Source organism: Podarcis cretensis (genome assembly GCF_951804945.1).
Source record: "Podarcis cretensis genome assembly, chromosome: 10".
Taxonomy (NCBI): domain Eukaryota; kingdom Metazoa; phylum Chordata; class Lepidosauria; order Squamata; family Lacertidae; genus Podarcis; species Podarcis cretensis.
Window position 1 is genome coordinate 3380897 of NC_137179.1, and position 23660 is coordinate 3404556.

Sequence of the window (23660 nt, forward strand, 5' to 3'; positions counted from 1 at the left end):
GGAAGTTGAACCTCAAAAGCATTTCTGTTCCTCTTATTCTTTTTAGGTAGTGTCAGAGTGACTGACAAGCTGAGATACAACCCATCAGCATCCGATGACAGCAACTGCATGAATCTGCCCAGTCAAAGGACCCATTTTCACGATAGACAGTCCCTGTGGCTGGAGGCTCTACACACAGGGTGTGCCTATACAGGCCAAAGACTGCCAGTATTAGCACAGGCAAGGTGTGTGACCCACCCCCCAAATTTACAGACTTTGTGTGAATGAGAGTTTGTGGGTGGGATTATTGGTTATGGCAACCCTGTTGCTCCTACAAGGGAGCAGACAGGGGTCTGAACCTTCATCCCCCAACATCACATTCTGTACATGGCCCAGGAGGAAGGACGGGAACCGCTACAAAGCAGGGCTGCCAGCTCCCCTAGAGGGTCCAGAAGGATACCATGGTCAAAGGTCTCCAAAGCAGAGATCCAGCAGAACCAGGAAAGAGCTTTGCCCTTGGTCTCTAGCCTATTGGAGATCATCAACCAGCGCAACCAGGGTAGTTTCTGTCGTATGATGAGGCCTGAATCCCAATTGGAAGGATAATGGTGGCAGAAGCTTTCCTGGTCCTGCACCCCCAAAAGCTCCAAGCACAAGACTTTCATTAGCTTTGAAGGGGCCATCGGATACTTGGTGGTCTTTTCTTCAAAAGACAAATATTTCGAATACTTTTTAATTGATGTATAATATAAACAGCACTTCTGTTTTACATATTCCACATTGGAGAGATTCTGATACACAGATCTGAGTTCATCGCTCCCCCTGAAACTGCTGTGTTAGCAGCACTGTTAGCCTGGGCAGTGTGTTCGGGGGTTCCGGGCTGCCTAGACAACAAGACCCCCTTCTCAGCCTGGCTTATATGGTCCCAAAAAAGCAGAGCAGTACGTTAGGCACCAGCTTGGCTGCAGGAGTGAGTGGAAGGAGGTGTGCAGGGCACCATCCAACCGACATAGAAATTACACTCTGGATTTCTGTAGGTTTTCCTCCATAGCATTTTCTTCTCCTGAAGATAACTCAAGAGGAAGTGAAGGAGTGAACCAAAGTATTACAACCAGAGTTTTCCTTCTCGATGGGCTCCCTTCCCTGGTTGACGAGCCCCATCTGCCCTTCACTTTCCTCTGCAGCATGGGCAGAATCTGCCATCTTGACTGTGGGATTCACTGTTTTTCTCCTCCTCTCCATCCACCAGGGCTTTTCTTCACCTGCAGCAGAATTCCCCAAGCCACCAAGGATTTGAGACCCATCAGGAATCCTCACCTGGTTTAGCCGGCCGGTTGAAGCCGTACCTGGGATTATGGCCTCTTTTGTATGCTGGCAGCTTCTGGAAGCCACAGGTGAGAGCTGAGTGCAGGGTGGGGACCAATGGTGGATAAATTACCCGATAAGGTGCATGACATTTCCCCCACCAAAGGTACTACCGCTCCCCTAACACCCCATGACATCATATGATTATGATCTTTAAGACAGAACAGGAACAAATTCATGTCCAGAGAAATAGTACAACTTCAGGTCATTAGTAAATCAATACAATATTTTCAAGGTGCTACACATTCCACTAAGTACAGTTTATCTATTTGCCTTGAATATTCTGCTTTTCAGTGTCATTTTAGGATAGTTCTGTGTCTGAAGACAGGCACGAGATCAGAAAGCAAACAATTCTTTAAAAAATCAAGCTGCTTTATGAACATTGATTGAGGATTTTGAAAGTTGCTCATGAATTACTATCATTTGATGACATTCCAACTTCAGCTCCTAAAAATTGGGAACATGGGTAGGAGGTGAGGGAGTTTAGGAGACATTTAAATAGGAGAAGGTTCTAATGGAGCTTGATGTGTTCTCTTTCCCTTAGTTCTCTTCCTTGAAACCCAAACAAGATTTCCGTTCCTCCCACTCTGAAGGAGATGGAGAAGACAGTCAGAACTCCAGGGAATGGGTCACCTTTGGTTTCATTAGGAATAGAAATTAAAATGTGTGAAATGTGGAATATGCTTCATTGAATGAGCACACATAGTTCACATCAACGACCTTTAGCAGGGGAGAAACCACTTAAAGTTATGGAGTGTAGGAAAAGTTTCAGTCAGAGTGGACACCTCAATATGCATCAACGGACACAAACAGGAGAGAAATTTAAATGCATGGAGTGTGGAAAGAGCTTTAGTGATAATGGAAAACTTAGAAGACATCAATGGACACACACAGGGGAGAAACAAGTTAAATGTACTGAGTGTGGAAAGAGCTTCAGTCAGAATGGAGACCTTAAATTACACCAGCGGATTCACACAGGGGAGAAACCATTTAAATGCATGGAGTGCGGAAGAAGCTTCAGTTTCAATGCAACCCTCCGAAGACATCAACAGACTCACACTGGAGAGAAACCATATAAATGTATGGAGTGTGGAAAGAGTTTCAGTCAGAGTGGACACCTCAATATACATCAACGGACTCATACGGGTGAAAAACCATATAAATGTATGGAGTGCAGAAAGAGCTTTAGTGATAATGGAAAACTTAGAAGACATCAACGGACACACACAGGGGAGAAACAATTTAAATGTACGGAGTGTGGAAAGAGCTTCAGTCAGAGTGCATACCTTAGAAAACATCAACGGACTCATACGGGTGAAAAACCATATAAATGTATGGAGTGTAGAAAGAGCTTTAGTGATAATGGAAAACTTAGAAGACATCAACGGACTCACACAGGGGAGCAACCATTTAAATGTATGGAGTGCGGAAAAAGCTTCAGTTTCAATGCAACCCTCCGAAGACATCAACAGACTCACACAGGAGAGAAACCATATAAATGTATGGAGTGTGGAAAGAGTTTCAGTCAGAGTGGACACCTCAATATACATCAACGGACACACACGGGTGAAAAACCATATAAATGTATAGAGTGTGGAAAGAGATATTGTGATAATGGACAACTTAGAACACATCAACGGACTCACACAGGGGAGAAACCATTTAAATGCATGGATTGCGAAAAAACCTTTAGTGATAATGGATCCCTTGGAAAACATCAACGGACTCACACAGGTGAGAAACCATATAAATGTATGGAATGTGGAAACAGCTTTAGTGAAAGTGGATCCCTTAGAAAACATCAACGGACTCACACAGGGGAGAAACCATTTAAATGCATGGAGTGTGGAGAGAGCTTTAGTGATAATGGAAACCTTAGAAGACATCAACGAACTCACACAGGGGAAAAACCATATAACTGTATGGAGTGCGGAAAGAGCTTTTGTGATAGTGGAAAACTTAGAAGACATCAACGGACTCACACAGGGGAGAAACCATTTAAATGCATGGAGTGCGGAAAGAGCTTCAGTCAGAGTGGAAATCTTAGAAAACATCTGCAGACACACAGGGGAGAAATTGTTTAAACGTATGGACCATGGAAGGAGCTGCAGTCAGAGTGTAACCCTTGGTTTATGTCGTAAAAACTCACACAAAACACAAACCTTATAAATATCAGGAAAGTAGATAGAGGTTCAGTCCTGGTGGAAATTCTAAATCAACCGATTCACGGACAGGAAGAACCTTTGGAGTTGAAACCCTACAAACCATCAACAGACTCAAAGAGGAGAAGCAGTTTAAATGAAAAGATTGCAAAAAGTGCTTTATTTACAAAGAAATGTTTAAGGACCAACCTTAGACTCTCACATGGAAGAACCCATTTACATGTATGGTGTGTTGGATGTCTTCCTGTCAGAATCCACTCTTTTCTTCACAGAAATGAACTCAGGAGGAAATCTGTATGTGAAGTTCTGGTATTTATGTGTAAAACTGTATAGTAATGAAATATTGAAGGCAGTGTCAAACAATGTGATTATGATCTAAGATGTAAACTACCTTTTGATAGAGAAGGAGAGAGGGTTTATCTGGATTGCTGGTGGTGGGTGAGGATTAGGGCTGGGTGATATATTGATATCTTATCAATACCGGTTTCTAAACCATATCCTGATAACCTTTGAAGAACAACTGATATGGCAATACACCACAGATCACAGTGTGTGTTTCTGGGATGTGACTGCAAGCAGCGGCAGAAAGCTTTTCTTCGTGACGTCCCTGCAGCTGCCGAGTTGCTGACTTCTCTCCCAGACGACAGGAAGCGATACACAAACATCCACTGCCCTGTGTCCTTCCAGCCTTTTTCCTCCCTTGCTCCCTTCTGCCGGTGTGTGTGCCTGACTTAGATATCCTGTGTGCTGTATTTTTTTACTGCTGAAACTGGGTTTGCTCTCAGAAGCTAAGTTTTGTGCATCACTGAGGACCCAGTGAGAACTGTACGCTTTGAAAGCTCAGTAAACTATTACTGAAGAAGTCCTGCTGCCTCTGTGTGTTTTTTGACATCAGCGTGGGAATTGCTCTACACGTGGCCCCTACCCCACTGATACTTAGCTCATGCCCTGGAGTTGCTGTACTCAAGCATGGAAGATGGGTGCATATGTGTGTGACTGGTTTTTGCACCAAACTCTCTCACCCCCACCACCGCATGATCTCCAAACACCTCTTCTTCACCAGAACTTCATCCCTGCCCCCTGCACATTCTGAAGGAAACTTAAAATACTGTAATTTAATGGGATATTTTCCCCAAGCCTTATTGCAAGCGGGGGAAGGAGGGGCTGCAGGTACCAGGGAAGTCTCCTGATGGGTCCCATCTTCACTCAAGAACCCCATGGGGCAACCCCAGAGCTGCTTCTTCTTCTATGGTTTGGGGAAGATAGTATAGTCCCAGAAGTTATTATTCTTCCTGCCTGAGGACCAGTGTGCATATTATTATCGTACTGATTTTACTGTTTTTGTTGCTGCTGTTGCTGTCATGGACTGGCTGTGTGAATAGGGGGGAGGCATCAGCATGGGAACCCCCAAGGGAAAAAGATCTGGAGTCTGAGTGTTGTATGCCCCCAAAGGTTATCAAAACTCCGAGGTCTGGCCAATAAAAGGCTAATTTGGTGTTACGGGGGGGGGGGACCCAGGTGCGAGGCTGCTCAGCCACCCAGCTCGTTGGGCAGAGCCCGTGGGTCCCTGCGGAATAAAGAAGCAGTCCAGCCACGAACCAGAGCAAATAGCTGTAGATCAAAGTTTATTGCACAACAGGTTGAAGGAGGAATTGAACCCCGAGGATGGGGTGACAAGGACTTTTAAAAGTTTCTATCTTATCCCAGCATGCAGTTTGTGGAGCATCATAACTACATCAGAAAAGGGGAGGGTTATACATGATTCACATAGGAGGAATGTGTCAGGGGAACAGGCAAATAAAGGATATTTATTGGGAAGTACATTCTAAGCACCTACTGAAAAAGAACAATAGAACTTTGGTTTGCATAGTCTGGCACCTGGGCAAGTCTGGAGGAGAGCCTTTGCCCAGCAATTGTCACAAATGAGTACCTTCCTATGAGTACGTGACCTCCCGCTTGAGGGATTATGGAGGGGACCGAGTGGTTTCCAAGCCCTTAGCCAATGATGCAAATTGGTGGTGGAATGAAGAGAATTGTTGAAACCAGTGATTTTCTATGAATTTCTAAGCGTTTTTGGCTATTCTCAATACAGACAGTGGGTTCGGAAATGACCGGACTTGGCCTCGATACATTGGATCCAGTTTTATGAGTGGATTACAAGGTAACGAGGTTTCAATGAATTTAGCCCATTGTTCTCTCAGCAGGAACTGTTGTCACCTTGTCAGCGCTTGTTGAATCATGGAAGATAGCTGCGCTGAGCAGCTCCTGCAGAGCCATACCATTGCTGGGATTGGCTGAAGGGCTAGATTTGATTGGTCAGGACGCATCCTCATGCAAATAAATTGTCCATTCATAAAATACATCGTTCATTCATACTGCTTGCCTGTATATAGCACCGGGATAAAAAGGTAAAGGTAAAGGTACCCCTGCCCGTACGAGCCAGTCTTGACAGACTCTGGGGTTGTGCGCCCATCTCACTTAAGAGGCCAGGGGCCAGCGCTGTCCGGAGACACTTCCGGGTCACGTGGCCAGCGTAACATCGCTGCTCTGGCCATTTACCTTCCCGCTGGTAAGCGGTCCCTATTTATCTACTTGCACCCGGAGGTGCTTTCGAACTGCTAGGTTGGCAGGCGCTGGGACCGAGCAGCGGGAGCACACCCCGCCACAGGGATTCGAACCGCCGACCTTTCGATCGGCAAGCCCTAGGCGATACGCGGTCACAAATGGTGCTTTATTCTTGGGGTGTTGGGGTTTTGTGTGGTGCTTGGTGCAACGTTGTGAAAGGACGAGGGGAGCCCTTGTATAGCGGGGTTACCTTGAGGTCATTGCCTCTGACCCTATGTGGTTTGTTGTTGTTGTTTAGTCCTTTAGTCGTGTCCAACTCTTCGTGACCCCATGGACCAGAGCACGCCAGGCACTCCTGTCTTCCACTGCCTCCCGCAGTTTGGTCAGATTCATGTTTGTAGCTTCGAGAACACTGTCCAACCACCTTGTCCTCTGTCGTCCCCTTCTTCTTGTGCCCTCAATTTTCCCCAACATCAGGGTCTTTTCCAGGGAGTCTTCTCTTCTCATGAGGTGGCCAGAGTCTTGGAGCCTCAGCTTCAGGACCTGTCCTTCCAGGGAGCACTCAGGGCTGATTTCCTTAAGAATGGATACGTATGATCTTCTTGCAGTCCATGGGACTCTCAAGAGTCTCCTCCAGCACCATAATTCAAAAGCATCAATTTTTCGGCGATCAGCCTTCTTGATGGTCCAGCTTTCACTTCCATACATCACTACTGGGAAAACCATGGCTTTCACTATACGGACCTATGTGGTTTACTCAGGAGGAAACCTCTGTTTGTATGCCCCCCCATTCCGTAACAGTGGGAACCATTGGGGGCCACATTGGTTATTTCGTTTTCACCTCTCCTCTGGAAAAGTGCTCTTTCTTTTGGGGTTTGATTACTTTTGCCTCCTTCAGTGTCCACTGCACCATCAGCGAGGTGCAATACTGTCCTTTCAACTTCTGTAGCCACGTAGGGCTCTCTCTCAGGACCGCTACCCAGGAGTGTGCGTTTGCAAACTGCTCCGAACATCCAGGGTGTTTTGCCACGCTTCAAAAGACCTGGTTGGTTAGGTCCAGATCCCACGAGCCCGGGAGTTCGCAGGGAGTTCTCAGTCGTTTGGGGTTCATCGCTCCACCATATTTGCGATTGAATTTGCCAAAATTATTCACCATGCCTTGTAACGGAGTCCATTCCTCCTGTGAGTGTGACCCCCCCCCCTTATGCCCTCCTGCTTAAGTTGTTACACAAGGGGGACTCCCTGCCCTTCCAACATGTTGCAGATAAAATAAAGTAGTACCTTGAAAAGAGACTATAGAAAGAAAAAAGACTCATAAATAAATGCCCCCCTCGGCTGCACAGCCCGCCAGTCCTGGGCAGAGAACTCGCAGTTGTGCCAAGGGGGGAATGAGCCCGATCTCTGCAGCCCCAGCCCTCAGCCGGGGGTGTTTTCCTCTCTCTCTCTCTCTCTCTCTCTCTCTCACACACACACACACACACACAAAAAAAAACATACAGCTGGCCCTCCAGCCCCAGCTCTCCTGGCTGAGCTGGAAACACAAGTCTCAATGCAAAGCGCAGAAACAGAAAGCTTTCCCCTCAAAAATGTGCATTTTAACTGCTAGCAAAACACACAGAGCAGCCCCCCCCCCTTTGCCTGAGACACACAGACAGAGCCACAGCCCACGGCTCCCTCCATTTCAAGGAATGGGGCTATTTTGCTTGCTGAGGGCAGGAGTCACAATCCTGTCACATTGCGGGGTGTCAGGCTTTTAGGTAAGGGGGTGAGGCTAGAGTGGGCCAGTCCTGTTCATAGTGCATTCTCAGTCCTTTGGGGTTCATCGCTCCACCACAACCCCACTTTCCCACACCTTTTAACTACCCTCTTCCCCAAAGCACCGCAACAGTATTCACACATCCCCCTAGCTGCAAGGCTTTCCTGCGCTTCACCTTGGAAAGTATCAGGATTCAACCCACCATCCCGATGGATTTCTGCCTTGACTGCCCCCCCCCCCGATTTAAGAGCAGCAATACCTAAAACACGGAGGGATCTAAGCTCGTGGCGTGGGGTGGGGGAGGGAAGGATTTTGCAATATAAACATTGTGGGGGGGGGGACACCCCACTTTGCAGCTGGATTGCCGGGATCAGCCCAGCCCCCATCTCCTGATTCACAGAAGGAAGAGGGGAGGGTGGAACTTTCCTCTCCTCCCCCCCCCCAATTCCACCCCACCCGGCACATCCTTCCCACACCCCGCCACCGCAAACCCCAAATCCCCTCCCCAATATGTTGCTCCTCCTCCTCGCCATCCGGCTCCTGCTCCGGGAATGTGGGGGGTGAGCCCCCTTCCCAAACTGCCTGCTTCTCCCGCAAGTGGAGCTTTTGCGCCGGACTGCTGCTCTGCAGGTTGCTCTAGGGGCGCGCGCTTTCGGAGAGGGGAGGAGGGGCGGCAGGTAAATCCCCCCACCCACGTGGATGTTGCAGGAAAGGAAAGGAGAATCGCGAGCGAGGACAAAGAGGTAAAGGGGTCGCGGGGGGAGGCGAGAGAAGGATCCAGAGACCCCCTCCAGCTCCCCAAAGCGGCTTTCGTGGATCTGGATCCCTGCACGCGTTTTCCTTGGACCCTTAGGAAGCCCACCCAGGGGATCCCAACGAAGCCCCCTCGCCCCATTTCCCCGCGCAGGCATCCCTGGGACTCTGTGGGTCCCGCGCGGAGAGAGGTGGGCCATGAAAGGGTTAACGGGCGTGAGGGACGCCTGGATAGAGACCCCCCTGTCCTTCGCTGCTCGTCTTGGGGGGGGGGCCTCCGGACAGAGAGATGGGGGCGCAGGGCGTGGGGTAAGCAGCGCCAAGTGGTGCCTGTGGGTGCAGGGGAGACTCTGGGACAGAGGGAGGGGGGTCGAGGAAGTGGGGAGGGGGAGCATCCCTGGGGCAGGAAAGGGGGGGAGTGCTAGGTAGACCAGTCTTTGGGGACACGACTCCGTGGTGGCACCCGCGGGGATTCTCTGGAGGGGTCGCTTTGGTTTCCCCCTCCCACCCAGGAATTGGCCACCGCTTCAAGGCACCCAGAGGGATCCCTGGAAAGTGGGGGGTCCAGTCCCCACACCCCTTCCTTCCTGCAACCTCTATCGTCTTCCCACCCCATAGGCCCCTGCCCTGTCCAGACTGTTGCAGGAATCTATGTATAGGTTGGGGGTGGTTGCCGCTCCCGCAGATCTCATGCACATGCAGCCCACTGCCAAAACCAGCACCATCACTTTTGTGATTTCTTCCCACACAGCACTTCATCATAGTTTCTTCCTATCTATTCAAAGGGCCTCTCCTGCACAATACCAAATGTAGGAATTCACTGATAAATGTCTCTATGTACTGGCTCACTGGAGTAACTTCAGAAATTCCTATATGCATGTGAGCTCAGCTATTCAGCAGCCCCTCTGCTGGCATCCTGATACCTGAGTGCCAGACAGGTAGCCATTCCAGAAAGAACCAACCCAGACCAGATCTAAAATGGCTGTTCCTCTTGTTGCTTCTCCCACTTTCTGGACAATGAAGTTGTCTGCAAGGCCAGTGATGAATCTGTTCAACCTTATGCTCTTGGCTGAGTTTGTCATCCAACAAATATCCGGGTAATTGAAGTCCCCCATTACTACTATCTCCCTTCCTTTTGCATGCTTGGCCATCTGTTCCAGGAAGGCATCATCTATGTCAGGGGTCAGCAACCCGCGGCTCCGGAGCCGCATGTGGCTCTTTTACACCTTTGCCACGGCTCCGGGGCGGATACTAGCGAGGGGAGGAGGCACATTGTGCGCCCCAACACTCCCCACTGTGGCGGGCGCTGTACTGGCTGTGACGTCGCATGGGGGCGGTGCATGCGTTAAGTCACGTCCCAACATCACCTTCCCGCCCGCTGTCAGATCACGGCTCCGGAGATATATTTGTTTTAAATGTCGCAATGGTTTTGCGGCTTCCAGGTTTTTTTCCTTCAGAAATGGGTCCAAGTGGCTCTTTTTGTCTTAAAGGTTGCAGGCCCCTGATCTATGTCCTCCGTTTGGCTTGGGGATCTATAGTAAACTCCCACAATGAGGTCTCTGTTATTCTTCTCTCCCTTAATTTTGACCCAAATGCTCTCACTTTGGCTTTGAGCTTCTAAATCTTGGATCTCTTCACAGGTATACACATCCCTGACATATAACGCCACTCCTCCTCCTTTCTTGTCTGGTCTGTTTCTCCCAACCGTTGTGAGATGCAGCCCATCGCTTGCCCATATGGTCCCAAGGAAAGCAGAGTAGTATGTTAGGCACCAGCTTGGCTGCAGGAGTTGCTTGAAGGAGGTGTGCAGGGCACCATCCAACCGTCTTAAAGAGTCCACTCTGGATTTGTTTAGGTTTTCCTTCTTAGCATTTTCTTCTCCTGAAGATAACTCAAGAGGAAGTGAAGGAGTGCACCAAAGTATTACGACCAGAGTTTTCCTTCTTGAGGAGTTCCCTTCCCTGGTTGACGAGCCCCATCTGCCCTCACTTTCCTCTGCAGCAGGGGCAGAATCTGCCTTCTTGACTGTGGGATTCACTGTTGTTCTCATCCTCTCCATACATCAGGGCCTGCCTTCACCTGCAACAGAATTCCCAAATACACCAAGGATTTGAGACCCATCAGGTATCCTCACCTGGTTTAGCCGGCCGATTGAAGCTGTTCCTGGGATTGTGGCCCCTGTTGCATGCTGACAGCTTCTGGAAGCCACAGGTGAGAGCTGAGTGCAGGGTGGGGACCAATGGTGGATAAATTTCCCCATAATGTGCATGACATTTCCCCCATGTACTAACGCTCCCCTAATACCCCATGGCATCATATGATTATGATATTTGAGACAACAAGAATAAATTCATGTCCTCAGAAATAACACAACTTCAGTCCATCAATAAATCAATACTACATATTAAAGGTACTACATATTCCACTAAGTACAATTTATCTGTTTGCCTTGAATACCCTGCTTTTCAGTGTCATTTTAGGATAGTCCTGTGTCAGAAAACGGGCACGAGATCAGACAGCACATCATTCTTTAAAAAATCAAGCTGCTTTATTAACATTGATTGAGGATTTCGAAACTTGCTCATGAATTACTATCATTTGACATAGCAACTTCACTTCCTAAAAACTGGGAACATGGGTAGGAGGTGAGGGAATGTAGGAGACGTTGAAGTAGGAGAAGATGCTAATGGAGCTTGATGTGTTCTCTTTCCCTTAGTTCTCTTCCTTGAAACCCAAACAGCATTCCCTTTCCACCCACTCTGAAGAAGGAGATGGAGAAGACAGGTGATGGGGCACCTTTTGTTTCATTAGGAATAGAAATTTTAATGTGTGAAATGCGGAATATGCTTCATTGAATGAGCACAAATAGTTCACATCAACAAACTCCAACAAGGGAGAAACCATTGAAAGGTATGCAATGTGGGAAAAGTTTCACTGAAAGTGGAACACATCAGCGGACTCACATGGGCAAGAAAGGATTAAAATGCAAGGAGTGTGGTAAGAAATCCAGTAAGAGTGGACACCTCAATATATATCAACGGGCTCACACAGGGGAGAAACCATTTAAATGTATGGAGTGTGGAAAAAGCTTTGGTGATAATAGAACCCTTAGAACACATCAGCGCACTTACATAGGGGAGAAACCATTTAAATGTATAGAGTGTGGAAAGGCCTTCAGTCAGAATGGAGACCTTAGAACACATCAACGGACTCACACAGGGGAGAAACCATATAAATGTATGGAGTGTGGAAAGAGCTTTAGTCATAGTGGAACCGTTACAAAACATCAACGAACTCACACAGGGGAGAAACCATTTAAATGCATGGAGTGCGGAAAGAGCTTCAGTGATAATGGAAAACTTAGAAGACATCAACGGTCTCATACAAGGGAGAAACCATTTAAATGTGTGGAGTGTGGAAAGAGCTTCGGTTTCAATGCAACCCTCAGAAGACATCAACAGATTCACACAGGGGAGAAACCATTTAAATGTATGGAGTGTGGAAAGAGCTTCCGTCAGAGTGGAAACTTCAATATTCATCTACAGACTCACACAGGAGAGAAACCATTTAAATGTATGGAGTGTGGAAAGAGCTTTCGCGATACTGGAAAGCTTAAAATACATCAATGGACTCACACAGGGGCGAAACCATTTAAATGTACGGAGTGTGGAAAGAGCTTCAGTGATAATGCAAAACTTAGAAGACATCAACAAACTCACACAGGGGAGAAACCATTTAAATGTATGGAGTGTGGAAAGAGCTTCTGTCAGAGTGGAAACTTCAATATTCATCTACAGACTCACACAGGGGAGAAACCATTTAAATGTATGGAGTGTGGAAAGAGCTTTCGCGATACTGGAAAGCTTAAAATACATCAATGGACTCACACAGGGGCAAAACCATTTAAATGTACGGAGTGTGGAAAGAGCTTCAGTAATAATGGAAAACTTAGAAGACATCAACGAACTCACACAGGGGAGAAACCATTTAAATGCATGGAGTGTGGAAAGAGCTTCAGTGATAATGGAAAACATAGAAGACATCAACAGTCTCATACAAGGGAGAAACCATTTAAATGTGTGGAGTGTGGAAAGTGCTTCAGTTTCAATGCAAACCTCAGAAGACATCAACAGATTCACACAGGGGAGAAACCATTTAAATGTATGGAGTGTGGAAAGAGCTTCAGTCAGAGTGGACACTTCAATATTCATCTACAGACTCACACAGGGGAGAAACCATTTAAATATATGGAATGTGGAAAGAGCTTCAGTCAGAGTGGAAATCTTAGAAAACATCAGCAGACCCACATGGGAGAAATCATTTAAACGTTTGGCCTCTGGAAGGAGCTTCAGTCAGAGTGGAATCCTTGATTTACATTAACAAGCTCACACAAGAGACAAACCATATAAATGTCAGGATGTTAGATAGAGGTTGAAGTCCAGTACTAGTGGAAGTTCTAAATCAACAGACTCATGCACAGGATGAACTTTAAGAGTTCAAACCCTACAAACCATCAACAGAAATGAGGAGAAGCAATTTAAATGGAAAGATTACAGAAAGTGCTTTAGGTATAATGGAACGTTTAAGAAACATCTAGGGAGTCTCACAAGGGAGAACCCATTTAAATGTATGGAGTGCGGGACATGTTCCTCTCAGTGTCCACTCTTCTTCCCAGCAATGATCTCCGAAGAAATCCGTATTCCTGCTTCAGGGCCAGCTGAGTCTGTTTCTCTTGTCCTTATCTCTTAGCTAGGTAACTCCTGTCTAATCTGCTCTGTATCGGTGTCACTCCCTGCTTCTGAGACCACTGCAAAAAAGGAGGGTCAATTCCCACCCCCCTCCAACTCCCAGGAAAGCTGATCTGCCTGAGAATGCATTCCCTCATACTCAGCGTCAGACCATTCCCTGACGCATCACGAGAAGCCTTGAAAAACAAGTGATCTGGCTCACCATTGGAAGCTAAGACCCATAAAAGGTTGAATATGAACGATACGTGGTTGAAGTATAATGAGATTCTGATGGAAGTAGGGGACCAATTTAGATTGAAATCTTATGATCAGTTGAAAGATAAATTAGATGATTGGTTCCAGTACAACTAGATGAATGAAGTGGATAGGCTGTAGGGTTAAAAGTAGAAGACAGTGTATTTTAAAATAATATTATTTGTGAAGTTATTTTAATTGTGATTTAAAAAAAAAAGATAGTTAGAAACGATGATATATTTAAACTGCTAAAGATGAAGTAAAATGAAAATCAGATAGGTGGGACTTGGGGAAGCCCACTTAACAATCTTTAGGAAAATAAAGATATGGCAAGAATTTGTTTGTTTTTCTGTTTGTGTTCTTTATTTGTGTTATAAATTGAATAATTTTTTGGGGGGGAAAGCAAAACAAAAAAACAACTGATACGGCAACACACCACAGATCACAGCCGGCAGAAGGCTTTTCTTCGTGAAGCCCCAGCAGATGCCGAGTTTCTGGACGACAGGAAGTGAAAGACACACCTCCATTGCCCTTCGTCCTTCCAGCCTCTTTCCTCCCTTGCTCCCTTCTGCTGATTTGTGTGCCTGACTTAGATATCCTGTGTGCTGTATTTTTTTACGGCTGAAACTGGATTTGTTCTCAGGAGCTAAGTTTTGTGCCTCACTGGGGACCCAGTGAGAACTGTATGCTTTGAAAACTCAGTAAACTATTACTGAAAAAGTCCTGCTGCCTCTGTGTGTGTTTTTGACCTCAACGTGGGATTTGCTCTACACGTGGCCCCTATCCTGCCGATTCTTGGTTCAGGCCTTGAAGTTGCTGTACTCAAGCATGCAAGATGGGTATTTTTGTGTCAGAGTGGTTTTTACACCAAACTCTCTCACCCCCACCACCGCATGATCTCCAAACATTACTTATTCAACAGAAATTCATCCCTGCCCCCTGCACATTCTGAAGAAAACTTAAAATGTAATGGGAGATTCCTCCCCCCCCCCCGAAGCCCAACTGCAAGAGGGGGAAGGATGGGTTGCAGGTACCAGGAAAGTCTCCTGACGGCCCCATCTTCAGTCATGAACCACTTATGGGAACCTCAGAGCTACTGCTTATTCTGGGGTTTTGGGAGGATAATATTTTTCCCTAGTCCCAGAAGTTATTAATCAATCATGCTGCTAGGGAGTCTTCCTGCCAGAGAACCACAGTGCATATTGCTATCCTACTGATTTTACTCTTGTTACTGCTGTTGCTGTCATGGACTGGCAAGGGGAGGGGGAGGCACCAGCTGGGGGACTCCCATGGGAAGAAGTCTTAGAGCCTTGGGGCTGGTTGTGGGATGGCGATGAGCAGAAAGAGGGAGAAAATGGAGCAGAACAGGAGGGGAGGTGTTGCAAGCTGAGGAGGAAACAGGGTTTGCTGAGCAGGAAGAGGCTGGGACAGAGAGCAGTTCAGACTCAAGAGGGAGGAGGGGAGGGGGCCAGGAGACCCAGAGAAGGCCGGCTGCTGAAGTATCCAGGGAGTCTCCCCCTCCTGCTGCGACCAGTTACCCTCTCCCCTGGTCTCCTAGAGCACACAGAGAAACCTGTTTCAGACCCCATGATCCTGCACATGACATTAAGAGGGTGTTTCCCTACCCCCCAACATGCATCACTTTAATCTCGTTGACAATGAACTGTATTTTCAGCCCAATCACCCCGTTTGGAGAGCTCTTTTAGGTCAATTTACATCGACTTTTAAAACTTCCCCCCTTCCCCCAGAATACTTTTCGAGTAGCATCTTCACTAGTATATCCCAAATAGTGAGGGGTATGAAAGGGTTACAGAAGTGCAACAGTTGGTCACTCTATCAGATACATCTCTGGACACCTCTCCGGTACCCATCACCCAAAGAACAAGAAAACTATCAACACAATACAGTAGTACCTCGGGTTAAGTACTTAATTCATTCCGGAGGTCCATTCTTAACCTGAAACTGTTCTTAACCTGAGGTACCACTTTAGCTAATGGAGCCTCCCGCTGCTGCGCCACCGCCAGACAATTTCTGTTCTCATCCTGAAGCATAGTTCTTACCCCGAGGTACTATTTCTGGGTTAGCGGAGTCTGTAACTTGAAGCTAAGACGAAGTACCACTGTAATAATAATAATAATAATAATAATAATAATAATAATAATAATAATAATATAATATTTATATCCCGCCCCCCCTTGCCGAAGCCAGGCTCAGAGTGGCTAACAACAGTAAATGTAACACAGTTTACATAAAATCACAATCAATTAATTGAAATAAATTCATAATCAAATTACATCCTTGCCCTCAGGGCTTCTCCCAGGGCTCCCTTGGACAAAAAAGACACCAACCAGGACAATTTGGAGCAAAACAGCAGCCTGTAGGCTTGGCCTTTATTGGAAACTGTCATGACAGGACTCCCACCCACCACAAGATGAAGCAAAATGGAAGTCCCGAACAAAAGAAGACCCCAACTTTTATTAGCTACTAATCCCCCAAACTCCACCCCTGGAACTACATCACAACTACATCATGACTACATCATTGACACATCACAAACAGGAGGGGTTGAGGGAGGGGTTGTGGAAGTAACCTGAGTATCTTGACACCTTGCTGGTTCCTCTTTCCCCCTCCCCATGAGTCTCTTCCAGAAGACAAAGGGGAGTTGACAGTTTCCTGCCCACAGAGGGGAGATGTGATCATTGTCCTTTGTTCCAGTCCGTGTTGAATCTACTCCCATATGCAAGTCCATTGTGTCCTTGATGGTCTTCTGTCTGGGACCATCAAGGTTGCCATGCCAACTGGTCAGTGCTCCTGTGTATCTGCTGGTACGCTCAAGGCATTATGGCTGCCCTGTATCAAACCTTCCCCAATTTGTAGTGCTTCCTTCATGAAGTAAAAAGAAGTGGAACGGTGCGGATCTAATGTATGGTTGATTTTGTATGAATTTATAACAGAAGCGTAGCGTATGTAGTGTGTGAGTGTGTGTGTGCCAAGTTTCTACAAACTAAATGATTGGGGGAGGGGGGTTTCCTGCGACACCTGGCTTGGTCAGCTGCCTCTGTGGAAGTCTGTTGTCGCCCCTTGGTCACTCCCTGGGTGGGGCGAAGTGTACATGCTCTCACGCTCAGGGGATTATGGCAGGAGGCCCTGTTCTCACTCCCTACGTGACTATCCGCTTCCAGGGTCATGGAGGAGGGTGAAGCCTAAATTTACTTTTTCTAAAGAGTGAAAATGGTGTTGGAATGGGAAGAATCGGTTAAAGTATGGATTTTATATGAATTTACAAATTTAGGTATCTTTTCCTGAGCTGTCAAGCTGAAAGGATACATTCAGACACAATCTTTGTAACATTGTAGCAACTTTAGGCAATCGAAACCAAAATGGCTACATTTAATCTACTTTGCCCATAGTCTGAGCAGCAGGAGGGCGCTGAGAGAATTGTACAAAGGCTGACCTGAAAGTCTGGTTTGGAGGCAGTTTCAGCCGTCTACGGATTCCCCCATTGGCTAGCTGTCAAAACATAGCGCTCTTGATTGGTGAGCTTCGGTTATTCATAAATCCCATTCATAAATCCAATCCATAAAATGCAGACACCGTGTTTTCTTGTATTTATAAGATGTGTGAGTCACGGATTTGCGACTGAGGGGAGAGGGGTTTGGGGTTCCTCGTCCCAGGGGTTAATGTCAGATGGTAACCCCCTCCCCTGTAATTTACATAACACCAGGAAGGAATTCCCCCCCACCCTGACCACATGCAGCTGGGCTCACTTGCCAGAGCCACCTGGAGAGCCTGACTACAATTCCCATCATCCCTGACCACTGGTCTTGCCTGCTAGGGGTGATGGGAGCTGTAGTCCAAAAACAGCTGCAGACCCAAATTTGGGAAATCCTGTTCTCCCTGAAGGACAAAGGAGGGTTCACGTGCATCAGAAAATCAGGTGAGCCCTGCAGGATCAGGCCCAAGGGGCCCCTGTCCTCTCAGGGGCCAAGCGGAGGCCTCTTCTGGGAAGCCCACCGACAGCACTTGAACACCAGAGAAGGAAGGAGGCGCATTTCTTCTAGGGACACATTTCTGGGGTCCCCACTGTGCGCCCCAGCCTGGCTCCACTCTGCAGGGCAGCTGCGTTTTGTTTCGCTGCAGGTGAGGCTGCCCCGTGCAATGTGGGGCTTTTAGAAGGAATTTGAGGGGGGCCGGAGGGACTAGAGCTTGCAAAGGACCAGTAGAAGCGGAGGGGAGGCAGGCAGCAGGAGGGCGATGGGGAGGAACCAGCGAGAAGGAGCTTCTGGAGCCGGGCAGCCCCCTCCCCGCCTGATCCCGGAAGGTTTCCCGAGGCCCCCCCCCCCTTTTCATTTCAAGGACTGGGGGACCTCAGCATCCCGGGGTTGCTTTGATCCGGGGGGGGAGGGGGTCCTATTTTGCATCTTGATGGCAGGAGTCACAGTCCTGTCACATTGTGCTGTGTCTGGCTTTTAGGTAGGGGGGTGAGACTCAGGTGGGAAAGAGTTGAGAAGGAAAATATCCCGGGGTGCGGATTTCCTCCGCTGCCCATCTCCTCAGGGTGCCACTCCCCGGGGGTCCCTCCGGTCAGCAGAAGAAGGAGAATCCAGCCAAGTTAAAGATGCAAACGGAGGTCAGTTGACCTGATCTTTATTTGTTGCAACAAGGTTCAAACACACCAAGAGTAGGAATCCCGAGAAGATGGTTGCATGGATTTTTAAGACCTCTCCCCATTTCCCACAATACATTTTTCCACAGCATCTTTGATGCATCACAGATTTGTCCCAAAGTAGGAGTCTTTGGCATTCAGGAACATGGACCCGTCACCCACCCCTGTCAACAAAACCAGTTTCCCACACATTTTTAACTACCCTCTTCCAATAAGAACCATAATAGTATTGAGACATCCCTCAAGCTGCAAGGCTGTCCTGGGCTTCTCCTTTGGAAGTATCAGGATCCTCCTCCTCCTCCTCCTCCTCCTCCAATCCGGCTTCTGTTCCGGGGGGGGGGGGTGAGTCTCCTCCCAAACTGCCAGTTTCTCGCGGAAGTGGAGCTTCTACGCCGGATTGCCGCTCAGCGCCATAGCTCTAGGGGCGCGCCCTTTCGGAAAGGAAAGGAAAGGAAAGGAGAATCGGGATCGAGGACAAAGAGGTAAAGGGGTCGCGGCGGGGGGGGGGGGGAGAGGGGAGAGAGGGACCCAGAGAGGGACTCCGCGCCAGCTCCCCAAAGCGCCTTCCGTGAGCCCCCCCGGCAGGGCCTGGATCCCTGCACGCCTGCAGCGAAGGGGGCTTTCCTCGGCAGGGGTGGACATGGGGCGCCCACCCACGGGGTCCCACGAGGACTCCCCGGCCCCGTTTCCCCCGCGCAGGTATCCCTGGGACCCTGTGCCCTCCGCGCGGAGAGAGGCAGACCATGAAAGGGTTAACGGGCGCGAGAGACGCCTAGATAGAGACCCCCCTGTCCCTCCCCATCTCGTCTTGGGGGGCCCCTCCGGATGGAGGGATGGGTCGCGCATGGCGAGGGGTGAGCCGCGCCAAGGGGGCATCTGGGTGCAGGGGAGACTCCGGGAGAGAGGGAGGGGGCCAAGAGTGGGGGGAGCCGGGGGAGGGGGAGGGGAGCATCCCCGGGGCAAGGAAGCGCAGCATTGGCGGGGTTGGGGGAAGGAAGACCAGTCTTTGGGGAGACGTCTCCATCGTGCGCCCACGAGGAATCTCCGCAGTGGCCGCCTTGGCTTCTCCCTCCCACCCAAGAATCGACCCCCCCTTCAAGGCAACCAGAAAAGGATCCCTGGAAAGTGGGGGGTCCTGTCCCCATCACCCCTTCCTTCCTGCAAGCTCCATCCTCTTCCCACCCCGTAAGCCCCTGCCCTGTCCAGACACAGTGATTCTGCTAAGTCCGACCATGGGTCCTCCTGGAGAGGAGAGGAAATCCAGAGAGGAAGAGAGGAGGGGAGAGGCCTTCTCAGAAGTGGCTCTTGGTTTCCACAATCCCACCCGGGAAGCAGCCAGAAACCATTTCCTCTCTCTCAGGCTTCCATCCTTAAGTGTCTTTTCCACTACCTGGTTCATTGAGGATGAGAATAATGTACACCTGTCATCAGAAACAGGGGTCAGAACCTATTTAATTGATCTCAGGGTTGATATAGAAGGTGCGCCTCAAAAGCATTTCTGTTCCTCTTACGTTTTGTAGGCAACGTCAGAGTGACTGACAAGCTGAGATTCTTCCCAGTCAAAGGACCCATTTTCATGATAGACAGTGCTTGTGGCTGGAGGCTCTACAGACAGGGTGTGCCTATGGAGGTCAAAGACTACCAGTATTAGTACAGGTGAGCTGTGTGACCTTCCCAAATTTACAGACTGTATGTGAATGAGAGTTTGTGGGTGGGATTATCATTTACGGCAACCCTGTGATTTTCTCCACCCAAAATATTTCGTGACCTGATATTGCACTACGAATTCCAAAATAACTACAAAAAACTCACAAGACAATAAAATGATTGTAGTATTTATACCCTGCCCATCTGGTTGGGTTTCCAGTACACATAAAAGACAGTAAAACATCAAACATTGAAAACCTCCTAATACATGTCTCCCTTCAACTATCTTCTAAATGTCAGGTAGTTGTTCATTTCCTTGACCTCTGAAGGGAGGGAACCAGCAGAAGACCCTCAGAGGAGGACCTCAGTGTTCAGAGCGAAGGATGGGGGTGGAGACACTGTTTAGGGCTCTAGGTCTCAGATCTTGCTCCTTCATAACAATCTCCTAGACTCACATATAGTTAGCAGAATTGGAAAAACGCTCAGATCAGGAATAAATTCGTATCTCAAGAAATAACACAACTTCAGGTTGTTAATGAATCAGTACTACATATTCAAGGATGAAGTTTCCACTAAGTAGAGTTATCCCTTTGCCTTGAATATCCAGCTTTGTCAGTGCCAGATTAGGGTAGTCCTGTGTCAGAAGAGGGGCTCGAGATCAGGCAGCACATCATTATTATAAGGAACAATTTGGGTGGGGTGTTTCCCATTTGCCAGCTGCTTTCCTTCTGCTTCTCCTGCTCTCTCCATGCAACGTGAGTTATGTAGACAGAGGTCCATCTCCCAGAACAGGAGCTTCCCTGAGCACCCATTCAGCTGACCCCAAGCACCAAGCCTTGTCACTAGTTCTCTGACTGACCCAGACCACAGTCCCTGGAAAAGATGTAGACCTGGGTCTCATATAATGGTCCACATGGACTTTCTGAGGCCATTGGGACTGTGCAGGTGATTTATGAAGATCTAGAGGTGGAAACAGGGGTGGATGGAGGATTATGATGCCAAGGATGGGAAATGTCCAAAGGAACGATGAACCAGAGACAGAGAGGGCCTTTTCATGGAGAGAGAGAAGCTGCATTTCCTGTGAGAAAACAATTGATGTGAAAAGGCTGTTTTCCAAGATCATGCTGCTTTATTAATGATGATTGAGGATAATGAAAGGTTGCTGATGCATTACTATCATTTGACATAATTGCATCTTCATTTCCTAAAAATTTGGAACCTGGGTAGGATTCAGGGGAAATATAGGACATGTTGAAATATGAGGTGGTGCTAATGGCATCTGATATGCTCTCTTTTCCTTTGTTCTCTTCCTTGAAACCCAAACAGGATTTCCTTTCCTCCCACGCTGAGGAGGGTTATGGAGAAGAGAGACAGACTTCCGGGGAAAGGGCACCTTTGGTTTCACTAGATATAGACATTAAAATGTGTGAAATGTGGAACATGCTTCATTGAATGAACACACATAGCTCTCATCAACAAACCCCAAAAGTGGCGAAACCATTTAAAGGTATAGAGTGTGAAAAGACTTTCACTGATAGAACACATCAGCCGACTAACATGGGCAAGAAAGGATTCAAATGCAAGGAGTGTGGGAAGAACTTCAGTCAGAGTGGACACCTCAATATACATCAACGGACTCACACAGGGGAAAAACCATTTAAATGCATGGAGTGCGGAAAGAGCTTCCGTTTCATTGGAAACCTTAGAAGACATCAACAGACTCACACAGGGGAGAAACCATTTAAATGTCTGGAGTGCGGATATAGCTTTAGTGATCATGGAAACCTTAGAAGACATCAACAGACTCACACAGGGGAAAAACCATTTAAATGCATGGAGTGCGGAAAGAAATTCAGTCAGAGTGGACACCTTAATAGACATCAACTGACTCACACAGGGGAGAAACCATGTAAATGTATGGAGTGTGGAAAGACCTTTTGTGATAATGGAACCCTTAGAGGACATCAAGCGACTCACACAGGGGAGAAACCATATGAATGTATGGAGTGCGGAAAGAGCTTCAGTTTAAATGCAATCCTTAGACGACATCAACGGACTCACACAGGGGAGAAACCATTTAAATGCATGGAGTGCGGAAAGAAATTCCATCAGAGTGGACACCTCAAAAAGCATCAAATGACTCACACAGGGGAGAAACCATATGAATGTACGGAGTGCGGAAAGAGCTTCAGTTTCAATGAAACCCTTAGAATACATCAACGGACTCACACGGGGGAGAAACCATGTAAATGTATGGAGTGCGGAAAGAGCTTTCGTGATAATGGAACCCTTAGAATACATCAACGGACTCACACGGGGGAGAAACCATATGAATGTATAGAGTGCGGAAAGAGCTATTGTGATAATGGAAACCTTAGAAGACATCAACAGACTCACACAGGGGAGAAACCATTTAAATGCATGGAGTGCGGAAAGAAATTCAATCAGAGTGGACACCTTAATAGACATCTACGGACTCACACAGGGGAGAAACCATATGAATGTATGGAGTGTGGAAATAGCTTTAGTGATAATGGAAACCTTAGAACACATCAACGGACTCACACAGGGGAGAAACCATTTAAATGTCTGGAGTGCGGAAATAGCTTTAGTGATCATGGAAACCTTAGAAGACATCAACAGACTCACACAGGGGAAAAACCATTTAAATGCATGGAGTGCGGAAAGAAATTCAGTCAGAGTGGACACCTTAATAGACATCAACTGACTCACACAGGGGAGAAACCATATGAATGAATGGAGTGCGGAGGAGCTTTGGTTTCAATGAAACCCTTAGAAGAGGAAAGAGCTATTGTGCGGAAAGAGCTATTGTGATAATGGAACCCTTAGAAGACATCAATGGACTCACACAGGGGAAAAACCCTTTAAATGCATTGAGAGTGGTAAAGCTTCAGGCAGAGTGGAACCCTTGATTTACATTAACAAACTCACACAAGAGACAAACCATATAAGTGTCAGGAAGTTAAATAAAGGTAGAGGTCCATTTCTAGTGGAAGTTCTAAATCAACAGACTCATGCACAGGATGAACTTTAAGAGTTAAAACCCTACAAACCATCAACAGACATGAGGAGAAGCAGTTTAAATGGAAAGATTACAGAAAGTGATTTAATTATAATGGAATGTTTAAGAAACATCTAGGGACTCTCACAGGGGAGAACCCATTTAGATGTATGGAGTGCGGGACATGTTCCTCTCAGTGTCCACTCTTCTTCCCAGCAATTAACTCCGAAGAAATCCATATTTCTGCTTCAGGGCCAGCTGAGTCTGTTTCTCTTGTCCTTATCTCTTAGCTAGGTAACTCCTGTCTAATCTGCTCTGTATCGGTCTCACTCCCTGCTTCTGAGACCACTGCAAAAGAGGAGGGTCAATTCCCCCCTCCAGCTCCCAGGAAAGCTGATCTGCCTGAGAATGCATTCCCCCATACTCAGCGTCAGACCATTCCCTGACGCATTGCGAGAACCCTTGAAAAAGAAGTGATTTGGCTCACCATTAGAAGCTAAGACCCATAAAAGGTTGAATATGAAAGATACGTGGTTGAAGTATAATGCTATTCTGATGGAAGTAGGGGACCAATTTTGATTAAAATCTTGTGATCTGTTGAAAGATAAATTAGATGATAGCTTCCAGTACATCCAGATAAATGAAGTGTTTAAAATGGACAAGAAAATTGGTTTTCAAAGAGAGAAATCCAAACTGGAAATGGAATTATTAGATACAAAACCAAAAAACCTATCTAAGATGTATAATTTATTGCTGGAATGGC

General features: G+C 47.4%; 2 protein-coding genes and 2 long non-coding RNA genes across 10 annotated transcripts in view; 2 read left to right on the forward strand and 2 right to left on the reverse strand.

Annotated features, from left to right (window-relative positions):
• Nucleotides 1-23372, forward strand: part of LOC307225100 (uncharacterized protein) — a 37593-nt gene extending 14221 nt beyond the window's left edge. The window contains exons 1-2 of one of the 2 annotated variants that reach the window (XM_079992865.1): nucleotides 160-219; nucleotides 21202-23372. In XM_079992865.1, the coding sequence (XP_079848991.1) occupies nucleotides 21328-22632 (1305 nt within the window). In that variant the 5' untranslated portion in view covers nucleotides 160-219; nucleotides 21202-21327 and the 3' untranslated portion in view covers nucleotides 22633-23372. Of the gene's footprint in view, nucleotides 1-159; nucleotides 220-21201 lie in introns of those variants that run through there. The other variant, XM_079992866.1, reaches the window with a different exon arrangement.
• LOC307225351 overlaps nucleotides 1-23660 on the reverse strand; it is an 81733-nt gene that overhangs the window by 20245 nt on the left and 37828 nt on the right. Inside the window, exon 1 of one of the 2 annotated variants that reach the window (XR_013842920.1) lies at nucleotides 4014-4768. The exons of the other annotated variant lie outside the window; for it this stretch is intronic. This is a non-coding gene — a long non-coding RNA (uncharacterized lncRNA). Of the gene's footprint in view, nucleotides 1-4013; nucleotides 4769-23660 lie in introns of those variants that run through there. 2 annotated transcript variants of the gene reach the window in all.
• Nucleotides 8443-23660, forward strand: part of LOC307225002 (uncharacterized protein) — a 50091-nt gene continuing 34873 nt past the window's right edge. Inside the window, exons 1-3 of one of the 5 annotated variants that reach the window (XM_079992548.1) lie at nucleotides 8454-8570; nucleotides 10647-10791; nucleotides 19749-19884. The gene's annotated coding sequence lies outside the window, so the exon portion shown is untranslated. Of the gene's footprint in view, nucleotides 8571-10646; nucleotides 10792-18587; nucleotides 18711-19748; nucleotides 19885-23660 lie in introns of those variants that run through there. The other 4 variants (XM_079992541.1, XM_079992539.1, XM_079992553.1 and 1 more) reach the window with 4 other exon arrangements.
• Nucleotides 18175-23660, reverse strand: part of LOC307225421 — a 35306-nt gene continuing 29820 nt past the window's right edge. Inside the window, exon 2 of the long non-coding RNA XR_013842994.1 lies at nucleotides 18175-18283. This is a non-coding gene — a long non-coding RNA (uncharacterized lncRNA). The remainder of the gene's footprint in view (nucleotides 18284-23660) is intronic.